This window comes from Natator depressus, chromosome 8 (assembly GCF_965152275.1).
Source record: "Natator depressus isolate rNatDep1 chromosome 8, rNatDep2.hap1, whole genome shotgun sequence".
In the NCBI taxonomy this organism is placed as follows: Eukaryota; Metazoa; Chordata; order Testudines; family Cheloniidae; genus Natator; species Natator depressus.
In genome coordinates this window covers 79,849,501-79,862,966 of record NC_134241.1, presented here as the reverse complement: position 1 = coordinate 79,862,966, position 13,466 = coordinate 79,849,501, and the positions used below count along the sequence as shown (strand labels likewise).

Sequence of the window (13,466 nt, the reverse complement as noted above, 5' to 3'; positions counted from 1 at the left end):
TCTCCCCGCCCCACCCTCAGCACCTGATTCAGCAGCAGTTACTTGACACTTCTTCAAGTGATTGTGATGCTTTTGACAAATGTTAATTGAGAAAGCACTGAAAGCCTGGCTGCATTGTAATCAAAAGAAAATTACAGAGGTTTCACAAGATGTCATGCAAATACTTACAAAAAAAAGATAGACAGGTTTGAATAGGTTTTTGCTGCAGCTGGGTAGGCAAGAAGTTCAGCAGGATTACACAGGCAGTACTCAAACAGTAAATAAATTAGACTGAAAATAAGATGCAAATTTAAGAAGTTTCTGATTGAGATGGAGAATAATGTGAGAACGAATATCTTTGCATATATTGTTTTTGCAAGAAATTTAGTTTGCTCTTTAAGAACTTGAAACTGAAAACAAATCAAAAATTGCAGTGTAAATTTTTACTTTAGCGTGGTCAGTTGTTAGTGTCTATAAAACATTTATCCAGGAAGAATTGTTATAAGTGAATAGTGTGAAAAAAAATTTTAATAAAAAAAGATTGTGTAACGTGAAATATGTAAACAACATTTGAGACTCTTAACAAAACATTTTTTGAAAAATTCTGAAAGACAGCTTGGGTACTTCTTTTCTTGTTTGCCCTTGTGGTTTAATTTAATTTCAAGTATGTATATTTTTGATAAGTCATAGCCCAAGGACATGAGATGAAAATTCCTTTTGTATAATTAGGGTTAGCCTATGAGAAGTAACAGAAAAAAAACGAAACCCAACAACCCCAAAAACGGAAAAATGTCAGAGCCACTTGTTTCCAGTATGTCTGATAAGAGGTGAAGTAAATACCTGTCCTTCATTTGTAAATTCTTCAGGGCAGGCGCTTGTCTTTGCTTTGTCTGTAAAGCATCATGCATAGCTGTGGAGATGCAGAAATAACAAATGATGCAGCTGCATTCTTCCACTGGCTCTTATTGCTATCAGATGAACAAATTATGGTGGTGAGCATAATATTCACAGATACCAATATTATACTTCTGTAGCTTAATAGAACTCCAAACAGATCTGTTCTGTACTTCATCAGCACAAGGATTATTTGTTAGTACATTCCCTATGTGGGTCAGCAGAATCAATCCATTGTAGGTCTCAAATCAGAAATTATTTGGCCTAACCCAGTGTTGTCTTGACACAGAAGATTAAGCCATGTACTTGCCACAGGCTTGAATTACTTGTTTCTTCATATCCGCTTTATATATATATAAAAAAGTTAAAACCCAAGATGATCAAAAACTAAGACAACGCATACATGCTAGGCTTTTCTTCTGTTGGGATCTAATCAAGCAAGAATGATGCCGGGTGGGAAGATGTTACAGTAATTATTTTCCTGCAAGGTGTAGAGTCGGTGACTTGATGGTTTTTTAGATTTTTAAATGCCCTAGTTATTTACAGCCCACACTTTTTTGTTGTTACGCTGAGCTTGATTGTTTACAGCACGTTGATTTAAATTATTCTATCAGACTGCTCTTTTTTAAGGTCATTAGAACGTGTTTAATTGTTTTATGTGTATTTGTCATGTACTGATAATTCGTTACTAGTGCCTCTCGGCCTTTAGAAATGTAACTATCAATTTGTATCAGAGAAAAGGTGTAAACAAAATGTACTGAACCATCATGTTAATTTGAGACTGAGAGAATTAAAAAAAAATAGACATTCAGAATTATATGCTTAACAGTGACTGTAGAGAGCACAAAAGATTGATACTGAAATAAAGAAAAAAAGACACCAGAGAATCATGTAAAATCACATAACCTTTTGTTACCTTTCTTCACTATTTTGAAGAACAATTATTTTTATTGTTACTCTTTATTTTCTCCCTACAGTGCCTACTACCGCAGTGACAATAACTTCTTCAGCAGAGCTATACAAAACCACTGTGTCAACCATAAGCACGACTTCACAGAAAAGCCCCATAAGCACAACATTAGCTGGAGGCACAAAGGAAGGAAGCAGAGGGCCCAAGCCACCACCAGCAGTTTCCACAACGAAAATTCCTCCTGTGACAAGTTTTTTCCCTTTGCCAGAGAGATTCTGTGAACCTGATGAGGCCAGGGGGATTAGCTGGCCTCAGACGCAAAGAGGAATGATGGTTGAACGTCCTTGTCCCAAAGGAACTCGAGGTATTGCCTTAAAAAAAATCTTGATCTCAAGTAAATGTTTCAAAAAGAATGGACAACTCTTATGGCATTTTTTGTTTTGGGTAATCTCAAACTCTCATGATTTTTGTTACTTGAAGTATGTAGCGTTTGTTCAGGCTTTGATCTATAAAAGGCATTTGAGAATAGGTACAGAATTACCTCACACACACTTTTCAAGAATCCAGGGCAAACTTTAGGTCTTTGCTTGAGAACTGTAGAGAAGCTTGCTTTACAGCTGCCTTTCCCATTAGGAGCTGCTCTCTGGATGATTTCTAGGGAAAATCAAGAGCTTTTTGTTTGTTTGCTGTGAAAGTCTGATACTTTACCCTGACTTGTGTATTGCCGTTTGTAATTTACATTATTTTCTTACATTTTGTCAGTTATTGTCAGTTGTTTCCACTAGTGCTATTCAAAATTTAATATAGAGTATGGAGTGCATTGTAGCTGATTTCCCGAATGCATGCAGAAAAATGGTTTCAATTTCACTGTTGTTTCTACATCTGTTGTAGGAACTGCCTCGTATCTCTGCATGGTTTCCACTGGAACATGGAACCCTAAGGGCCCTGATCTTAGCAACTGTACCTCACACTGGGTAAATCAGCTGGCTCAGAAGGTTGGTTGGAACCTTTTAATATGATACACACTGGTGATTAAGGGTTTTAACTCTGAACATAAATTATTCAGCTTTGTATGTTGAAACCATCTTTATTACTCTTTGTTCAATTTAAAAGCAGAAAGAATTATGCATACTTTGTCTGTAAAGCATTTACTGAAAGCTAGATTCACATGTGTTCTTTGGTAAGCTGTTTTCTAAATTAAACTCTTTTAATGGGTCCATGCTTGCTTAATTTCATTCCTATTAAATTCAGACGCGCTTTTTGATGTTCAATAGAAAAAAGTACATTCACCTAATAAATCAAGTACTATAAAGTGCACACCAAAATATGTACTGTATAAGCAGATGTTTAGCTAACTGAAAATGATGGAAGAAACTAGAATTCTAAAAAAGTGCATTAAAAACAGAATATGATTAGAGTGCAGCATCACTTTTTGTGCTTCCCCTCCCTAATGAGCATTAGTGAGGTTTATGAAACTAAATAGTTTGCCATCACTACCAGCTGCTTGACTTTCAAATGCCTCAAACACTGGTATGAACAAAAAGATTTATTCGTGTCTGATAACAGTGGTAAAATAAAAGTGAAGATGAAAAGAAGATCTGGCCCAAAATCACCAATCTGATTTCTGGATTTGATGGCTGTTAAGAACTGCTTTTGTGTGTCATGGATCTAAGAACTTTTAATCTGCGGAGATAAAGTTTTTGGTTCAGTTAGTTGCGGATTTCAATGTATGTGCAAATGATTATTTCACCACAACAAAGGTATACAGAGAATAAGAATTGGAAGCCACAAGCAGAACAACGGATCCCGCTGAGATAATATAAATTGTCATTTCAGATCAGAAGTGGAGAAAATGCTGCTAGTCTGGCCAATGAACTGGCTAAACACACCAAAGGACCAGTTTTTGCTGGTGATGTGAGTTCATCAGTGAGGTTGATGGAACAGTTGGTGGACATTCTTGATGCTCAACTGCAAGAACTGAGGCCTAGTGAAAAAGACTCAGCCGGGCGGAGTTATAACAAGGTACACAGCTTCCCACACCTCCATTTGCTAGTATAATCTTTTTTTTCCTTTCAGAAACATTACTGCCAAATCTGTGCTTTACTCCTATTGTACAAATAAAGATTTAAGAAAAAAACAAATCCACAATAAAGTATAAATTTTATTAACTGGCTGACATGACGCTCAGTAGATGACTGGGTTCAAATATAAAATGTGTGTATGCTTATTCAAATATTGACTATATCACCTCTGGTTTGAGAAGAAGTGACACTATTGAACTCTGGGAAGTAGCGTATCTTCATGGAAACCCATTGCAGGATCAGAGCCTTTGTTAGTCCATTTAAGACCCAAGCATTAGTTACTAATGATAATTGGGTATATTAAACATGTACCCAGTTATTACTACTGGCAAATATGATCACAGATAAAACTATCTCTTGATGTTCTTGAATGTGAATCATAATAAGATTATCATTCCAGTTTTCCTGTTGTGGGTGCTAAACTTCAGGGTTGTCTCTGGCCCGCTGTGATTCAGTCAGCACAATATAAATTAAGGATTTTTCACCCAGTCTGTTTTGGAAAGACCATCCCATCCTCTCACATCTCCCACTCTGGCAGCTACATTCTTGGCATATTAGCTCTTGCAGGAGTGGTTGATGGTTTTATTCAAAATCCCTAGCTATATTGCTGAGCAGAGTTTTTCCAAAGACCAAGCATATGCCCATAGTCTACCCATAGTTTGAACAGAACTCCCGTTGATGGAGGAAAGGAAGGTTATAACCAGGTATATGGTTGGGGCATAGTGTTCTCCAAGAATGTTGCATGGCCCCATGGAAGTACATTGGGCTAAAACTAGAGAGACATCTGGACTCTGCATACTGCAGATTTGACACACCAGACTAATTTTTGGATATTTCTGTAGCTTCCAGAATGTGTCTAACCTCTGATTTTCTTTTTTCTTACTAAAAAGCTCCAAAAACGAGAGAAGACATGCAGGGCTTACCTTAAGGTATCTCTCCTGTGCTGTCACCCTGCTTTCACCCTGCTTCAGCAACCTGCCACGCTTTATCATCTTGCTGCATGATCCTATGTATTTCAGTCTTTGATAAATGTGTTTTGTGCCCCATATCAACTGTACAAATGTTGGCTTTGCACAGGTATAATACTCTCAGAATAAGCAAATGATCAGCGCTTACAACTCTTCTCCTGCCCCCTGCTCCCAATCCAAAAGTACAAGAACAGTAATGAGCATTGTGATTTGGAGATGATAATATCTCTGTTTCCTTGTGTTACGTTCGTGGAGAAAAAAAGTCAGTAAAACATCAATGGTGTCATATTGCTAGTTTCTCCCTTTTTCTGAGGTGCAATCTTAAATTCCAGAGATTTTTGTTAAGAGACATTACTAAGGTCAGATTCAGCAATTTAAGGGGGTGGACTGCAAATAAAAATAAAATCATTCCTGTAACGTTACAGTACAGTATGTGCCAAGTGCCCCATTAGCTAAGCTACAGGGGGCATGCAGTATATTGTTACCTGACTTTCAGTTTCTTGCAGATTCTGCAGCCTCCATCCCTGCAGTGCCCAGTTCCCACACTGTGATGCTGTGCCAGTTATGTCACTGCCACCACTCAGTACTGCTAGTGGAAGAAACTGGCCTAGAGTGGATCACGTAAGTGGCTTTTAAAAATTATATTGCACGGTTTTTCAAAGTTTTTTTAAATATTATTAATTTTTGCTTACACCCTATGGGATATAATACAAGAGTAATAAAAACTTTGAAACACCGCACAACATAATAAAAAGAAAAGCCTCTTATCTGACATTCCCCCCTTTATATAGGACTGCTCCAGTCACCAACCTTCACAGGCTGGAGCCTTGCATAGAAATGGGAGCTGTTTGGTCACAGCAAGAATAGTTACTCTGAGATCCAAAAGGAAAAAAGAAATAGGAGTGGTGGAATCAGATTTCAAATAATAATATTTTAATTGTCCCTTTTAGCCTGGTTAATGGGGAGCACAGCAGATATTGTTGGAATGGGATTGAATTTTCATAATTCATTTGCAGTTCACCTTTTAAGATATAAGTTAATGGGAAATGTAGTAATTGGTGTATTGCCCAGGACACTTGTGTCATTGGGACAAAAATAGTCTTTTATTCCCCCCCGCCTTTGGCAGGGAGGAGAGAGCACCTCAGAAATATTTTTATATTGCTAATCATTTTGATTCCACTGAAGAAATACATCGAGTTAGATTGTACCATAGTAAATAAGGCATGCTTCGAGTTAATGAATGCATATAATCAGCGCCGTATATAGATACACAAGAAACAGTAGCACGACCTTAATTTTGACCGGTATCATTTTCAATGAGTCTCAAATGAGCTTCTCTGTTAAGATAAAAATAACAAACCTCTTGAAATTAGAAATCAAAAGCTGACTTACACTATGCAAATGAAGCAAGTTCCCACTTGGTGACAGAGGATTCAATTGTACCTCAGATTAGAGGCTCCAATCTGTATTTCTTGGTGACTAATGAATCTGGCCTCTACAGACCAATTTCTGTTCCACTCTAATTAATGGCTGCAGCAGTATCAGTGTGAGCATTTGACTATTCTGTCTCCCATTAGAGAAAGAAAAAAAACCTTTTAATGCCACTTCGAAGTATCTTCAACCCGCCAGGAAGGTTGTAGTGGCTCACGGTGCTGGCAGAAAGAGGATATAAAGATGGATTAGGCTAATTAATCTTGGTCTGACAATAGCCTCGACCAACTTTTCCTATTCATTCATGTGCACAGTGTAGTTTTCCAAACCAATATTTTTGTTTGTATAATGTGTTTCGTTTCGATTCCCAGTGCTTTTAAACTGATCAAATTATATATGTGCTTAATGACACATTATGACTAGGTAAATGGGACAATGATTCAGCAATGCATGGCATATTCAATGCACAGCTACATTATGCATTAATGTAAGAGCCTGCCTTCAATTGATTAACTGATTACTGTGATTGATTGGATTATTTTGTAAAGAGAATGTACTGATGTCTCTTCAAATTCCCTTTTCTCCTTACTTACTGTTGTTTTATATGCAGCTTAATGAACCCTAATACATAATAATATAGTTTTCACAGTGTAGACTTTCAAAAATGAGAACTTTGTTCAGTTTTGTAATTATGCTTTCACAGATAACAGGGTCAGTCAGTGGGCATCTTGTTTGTGCTACTGATTTCCTTTGTTGAATGACCATTGTGCAGGAATGGAAGTTAGTAAGCTTCTAAGTATTTGTCAACAGGTACAGGAAAGGGGAGAAAGAGTGGTGCAGATTATTTTGTAACTACTGAGGCAACTTCATTTCATGCTTCTTATAATAAAAGAGAGGGTTTGTATTAGACAACAGCTGATGGTACTGTAGCTGCATGTATTGTGTTAAGTTTGCAGGATAATACTATTGCCTTTTTAGCCTAAACTTTGGAATGCTGACTTTGGTATTAGTATTTTCTAAATGTGAATTATATTTTTTGACATTAACTTCAGTATTAAGCTTCAGGCAAGACCATTGGCATTGGTTCTTACATTTCTCAGCACATTAATAACACAGTCTTCATATCTGATATGAAACAAGCCAGATCTGCATGTTTACCAGTGACAGATAACACACAGCTGGTGGCTAGTGCATCTCTATTTGTGCTAGTTCAGTAAAGGGTTGGAAATATTTTTATGTTGAAAATAGTTTTCTGGTGCCATTAAATCACAGTAAATAATCTTGACAGTTAAATATTATAATTGTCACCAGATAATGTTGAAAACTTTCTCCCACTGCCTAGGGCAATCACACCTAATGGTAGTTTTCTAATGAATACAGGCAATCGTTGACACAGTGAACAACCTGCTCAGGCCTGAAGCTCTAGAATCCTGGAAAGATATGAATTCTTCCGAACAAGCACACGCTGCAACAATGTTACTTGATACACTAGAAGAAGGGGCTTTTGTCTTGGCTGACAATCTCTTAGAACCAACTAGAGTCTCAATGCCCACCGAAAACATTGGTAAGTTAATATGTCTTCAAGTGTAGTTTCAAGTACTGCAAATCCCGGTATGAGAAGAAAACAAAAACCAAGGTTAATAGTCACAGTACACTAAGAAAGCTGGGGTCTGCAGTACTTGGTAGTGAGCTGCAGCTTCCCATCTGGGGTAAAAAGTGTTCATAAATTGGGGTGTTTTCTTAATTAGTTAAAAAAACCTATCCTTCTGTAGCATAATTAATGCTATGTAAAAAAGTAAAGTAGTTCATGTTGGAAAGTTCATCTGCAATTGAAAAATCATTAGCAAAATGTATGGATATGAATAGTGCTTAAATGCCAGAGAATGGATTTTCTGAAGTAAGTGAAATGCTTGCTGTGGAGCTGTGGAAATGTTTTCCCATTATATATAATCTGTTCCTAATGAATTTAAATTACTTTCTGGAATGTGCTCTGCCAGTTACATTTTTTAGGCACATAGAACATTGGACCAAATGTTTATATTAAACATAACTGCCTTCAGGTGAAAATGCGACTACATCTCCCATAATGCAGAATAGCCATGCTCCATAGATTGCAAAATAGCTGCAGATACTTGGAACATAATTTAGAATTTAAATGGTGGCACCGATGAAGGGCTCAGCATTAGGGAGCTACAAATATAGGTATAGTCCTGTGACAGTTAAACCCACTGCTGGTCCATAAAATTAAAATGTCTTTAGTGTACTGATGAGTCAGTCCTCAGTGAGGTACAAGGGGAAAGGGAAGCATGTGATGCTGAGGTTCTGGGTCAGAGGCTTGGGGATTGGACCGAGAGATTTGGGAATGGGAAGAGTATTGAATAAATAATGTTTTGGATAGGGGTGTGAGAACAATGTGGAACTGTTGGGTACTTATGGTCTCCAGGTGAAAGGCCTCTAGATCAACTCAGATTTTAATCCAAACAAATAATATTTTAAACCTCTATTTTCTCTCTTAAAACTGCATCCTAAACATCACATTGTAAGCAAAGTAATATTGGTGTGAACTGTGCACTTGTAAATTCAAATTCTGGATGGCCTTTACTTTTTGTAGTGGTCACTCTGCCTGCCTAATTGTAGAACCTTCACACAAAAATGTGTATCACCATCACTAATTTATCACTATCACTACTAAGTAGTTACACCGATTGTCATTACAAAAGTTTCACTCCCTTATTAGGATTTTGGATAGAATCTCTTTGTGAAAAGCTTTTGAGAATTTGAGCTGGATTTAACTGTTAAAGAATAATTTTTAAAAATGTATTCTCTCTTGTCTGACTTAATTGAAGACATTTTTCATTCATATTTTTACCTTTACTTTTTTCCCCTTGAAAAAGAGTAAGGACGCACCTTTTGCAAATTAGCCTACATGCCACTTGTAAGGCAACAGCTTCCTTTAAAGTAGATTGTGTATCTAGGCCCCTGATCGTTCAATCACGGATGTACAAGTAGTTCTATTGAGTTCAATGGGACTATTTGTATGTCAGTGCTCAGGAGAAGCTGCCTTCAAATCAAAATAATATATTGTTCATGTCAAGGCTACTGATGTCAGTCAAGGCCTAACAGACCAGCTATGCAAACACAACTCCCATTAAACTAAATGGCATTCAGAAATAGAGCAACCTAAAATCTTAACTCCAGAAAGGCTGGCAGTGGACTACCTGTCCCCTCCATTCCCCACAGTTTTCCCTCTCTCCCCTTTAAAGACATTCTGAGTGAAATACTGCCCCCCCACCCCTTCATTGAACTCAGTGGTAAAAGTCGCATTGACTTCAGTGACCCAGGATGTCACAATTTATACTTATACTGAAGTAGGGTGACCAGATTTTATAGGGACAGTCCCGATTTTCGGGACTTTTTCTTATATAGGCACCTAAATCTCCCCCCCCCCCCCAATTTTTTACACTTGCTATCTGGTCACCCTATACTGAACTCATTAGTCAAATAAATAGTCTCCATGCAAAAACCACTGTAGATCTGTCATGTTCTTGTACATTAACTGTTTTGTTGGTTATTGGAAGCATTTGTGTTCATCCTTCAGAATATGTAGGGGGAAAAATTGAAATCATTGTCAAATGTGATGTACAGGTGGGCATAAATGCCAAGTTTTAACACTGAGGCAAAGATATTTCCTGATAAGTGGACTGTCCTGAACTCAGTAATTTTACTTATCAAAGAGCATCCAACCTTGCAAGGTAATTCTATAAAACCTCAGTTCTGCACTATATAAGCCTGAGGTAAAATGTAAAAAACTGATAGTAGCATTTAAATCTTTTTAAAATACATAAACATAAAATGTCTTTCAACAACTCTTTAACATACATGCAGAAAACCGATATTTGGGACTTTTCTAGACACAAATACAGAGATTCACAGAACTATACTATTTAAACGCACCTAGCTATTTACAGTATTTTAGGATAGCCTTAGTACTGCATAATTGCTATTAAAAACTGTAGACAGACACTAACAGTTTATGCAGTAGAGACGCTCTTGGCTCCAAAAATTAAGCATTTCTTCAACCTAAGAGTTTACAGTGTTTTTAAAGTGATGTCTTGTACGCACACAATAAAACAAGGTGTTGTTATCATGTTTTCACCACTGAAGTGCTGTTACTTTGGTAGTATGAACTAGGTTTAATTAAAGTTTAAAGAAACTAGGTCCACATAGTTGAAACATGCCAGCAAGCCTCTGTCTTGTAGAGGCAAACAAGGACAGCAGAATAAGGAGTTTTCAGAAAGTTATCACCTGCCACATTATAATCTGACCACAAAAAATGTTTTCTACGTTTTTTTTCTCCCCTTCCCTGTTGGTTTGTGTTTGGTCCGACTAGTTCTGGAAGTTGCAGTGCTCAGTACAGAAGGCCAGGTGCAGGACTTGAAATTTCCTCAGGGCAGTGAAGGAGGCAATTTGATCCAACTCTCCGCAAACACTGTGAAACAGAACAGCAGGAATGGTAAGTTTGGGCACATAAACAATCTGACTCCTTTAATCTGTGCGAAATACACATTTAAAGCAATAGTAATTTAAATCTTACATTTTTGAATATGTTAATACATTGGCTAGCAGAAGTAAAAATAGCTGTTCAAGGGCTCTTTCTTGTATGGAGTATGTGTAAGTCTCTTTGGTTGGAATCCAAATCCTGCATAATGCATTCCTCTTTGCTGATGTTTTATTTTGCATTTAGACAATAGATTATTCAGCACACATTGTACTCTTCACCTTCAATTCCATGACATTATAATGGGAGTTTTCCTTTACTAGGATTAGCAAAATTGGTTTTCATCATTTACAAAAGTTTGGGACGCTTCCTCAGTACCGAAAATGCGACCATAAAGCTGGGTAGTGACTTCGTTGGTCGGAACAGCACCATTGCAGTGAACTCCCACGTCATCGCAGCCTCCATCAACAAGGAGTCCAGCCGTGTGTACCTGACTGATCCTGTGCTTTTTACCCTGGAACACATTGATGTGAGTTATGCTAATGAATTAATAGGAAGGTCATAAAATCAGCAAGAGAGAAGAGCAAAGCAGGAAAAAAAACACCTTCCTTCCATTTGAATTTTAAATGTTGGACGAGGTCAGAGACACAAGTTTATTTAAGTCTATGAACATAAAATTAAATGAGCCTGGTTCAGTGATTATTAGAACTTAAGTGTATTCTTAATGAAAGTTAATTCAGTAATCAACATGAAAATGTAAATGACTCTCTAATTTGTTTCTAAGTGAAAATTAACTCTTACCTTAGCAGCAGGATAGAAAAATATTAATTGTTATGACTCTGCCTGTTTAATGTAGCAAAATTAGATGACACTTGGAATACTTACTTTAATTCTGGGCCATCTTTGGGAAACCTTTACAAATTATTCAAATAGATTTATTCAACAGAGAACAGAGTGTAGCTTCTACAGTCTCCAGTGCCTCAAAGTTTGCTGCCCATCTTCCTCATGACTGCTAAATCCGTGTTTCTTTTCACTATGCTCTTTCACTCTGCTGTTTGAGTTGGGTTCTTCCTGTTCCCATGCCAAAAGAGTGGGCACGGTAAACTATCAGGACTGGCTCAGAAAAACGTGTGGATTTTCCTCTTTTGTATCTACGTCAGCAAGTTCTCCTTGAAGTAGGCCTCGAGGAGCTAACCTTTCCCGGTGCCTTTTATGTGCAACTTTGGTTTGCTCAAAAATGAGAATAGAAAAGGGACAGTGTTTTTAAATGGTCAGATACAGGTGAAATCCTACAGAATAAATTCAGTTTTAATTTTGCAGAAAGAAAAAAAAAAAGGCTACAATGCACCATCAGTGCATAAAATCGTAAGAAGGAAATTGTAATTGTTTAAAATTGGGTCTACAGTAATTGAGATTACACATTAAAGTGTTTCGGACTATAAAGTCCCTTTTAAACTAGATGTCTGCCTTGTACAACATAGTCCACAACTTTGCTGATGAAAAACTTTATAGTCCGAAACATGCAAAGTTTAATCTAAATTACCTTTTACATATATTGAACAACTGTTATTGCCATCTTAGAGTGTAAAATCCTAATTTTATTTTATCCTTTTATCCCCCAGCCTGACAATTATTTCAATGCAAATTGCTCCTTCTGGAACTACTCAGAGAGGACTATGATGGGATATTGGTCCACTCAGGGGTGCAAGCTGATTGACACAAATAAAACTCATACATCTTGTGCTTGCAGCCACCTAACAAACTTTGCAATCCTTATGGCCCATAGGGAAATTGCGGTAAGTAATGATGCTTCTAGTCAGTATAGAGCAAACCTTTGAATGTTTGGCTTTAATATGTAGAAGAAAGCAAAAGTTCAGATGCTTATCCAAATCTCAGACATATCTCTGAGCATTTCCAACTTTCATGCATCACTTCCCAGCGCAGCTTCCTCTCCATATGACCTTTCTCCCTCCCTCTTCCATAAAGCTGATCACAAGATGAGGGGGACATTTAAAAAAAAAAAAGTTTCTGTTTTTTGTCACAATCTTGTTTTTGAAATTTTTTGACCAGATGTGCTTTCCCAGTACTGGACAGGTTTCTGGTCCCTCCATTCAACTTCTAGCCCCATGCCTTTAACAAACTCCCAGATACAGTTGGATATGAATTGTGGAGAAGCTTGTGTATTCTATGCCCTCCCTTAAACACAAGCTGCTATACTAATGATAAGGTCCAGCAGCCTCTTTACTGGGTTCTTCAAACTTCCTTGCAGTATGGAGCTTTTCCATCTAGCTGCACACTAGGGTGCCTATGAGATTTCTAAAGTCCCAGAGCATGTGACATTTGAACAGCTCTGGGACTTTGCCTGGACATTGTGCACTTTGGAGAGCTGCTAAATAGGGAAGCCCAAGAGTGCCTGCAAATATAAACGTAGCAGCAGCATAGCCCGGCAAAGAAGCTGCCAGTGAGTTGCTGAACCATACAACCAATATAAAAAACAAAACCAAGGAGAATGACAGGGTTGACCCTGTGGCCAGTGAAAGCAAGGACAATCTTCTGATCCAGTCTTTACCTGAAAATGATGTTTGAGTTTGTGTTATAAGTTGAAGGGTCAGCTGAGTTACTCTGCTTTTTTTTTTTGTTCTAATTGATATCTTCATGATGAATGTGCACATACTTCCACTCAGGCTTTTTGAATATAGAGTCTT

The 13,466-nt window shown here is 37.4% G+C and overlaps 1 protein-coding gene across 24 annotated transcripts in view; it reads left to right on the top strand.

The window, feature by feature from the left end:
* Window positions 1-13,466, top strand: part of ADGRL2 (adhesion G protein-coupled receptor L2) — a 473,176-nt gene that overhangs the window by 417,825 nt on the left and 41,885 nt on the right. For 17 of the 24 annotated variants that reach the window (XM_074961435.1, XM_074961433.1, XM_074961443.1 and 14 more), the window contains 8 exons: window positions 1,851-2,147; window positions 2,675-2,778; window positions 3,620-3,805; window positions 4,755-4,793; window positions 7,644-7,827; window positions 10,654-10,776; window positions 11,085-11,290; window positions 12,384-12,557. In XM_074961435.1, the coding sequence (XP_074817536.1) occupies window positions 1,851-2,147; window positions 2,675-2,778; window positions 3,620-3,805; window positions 4,755-4,793; window positions 7,644-7,827; window positions 10,654-10,776; window positions 11,085-11,290; window positions 12,384-12,557 (1,313 nt within the window). The remainder of the gene's footprint in view (window positions 1-1,850; window positions 2,148-2,674; window positions 2,779-3,619; window positions 3,806-4,754; window positions 4,794-7,643; window positions 7,828-10,653; window positions 10,777-11,084; window positions 11,291-12,383; window positions 12,558-13,466) is intronic. The other 7 variants (XM_074961458.1, XM_074961457.1, XM_074961436.1 and 4 more) reach the window with 1 other exon arrangement.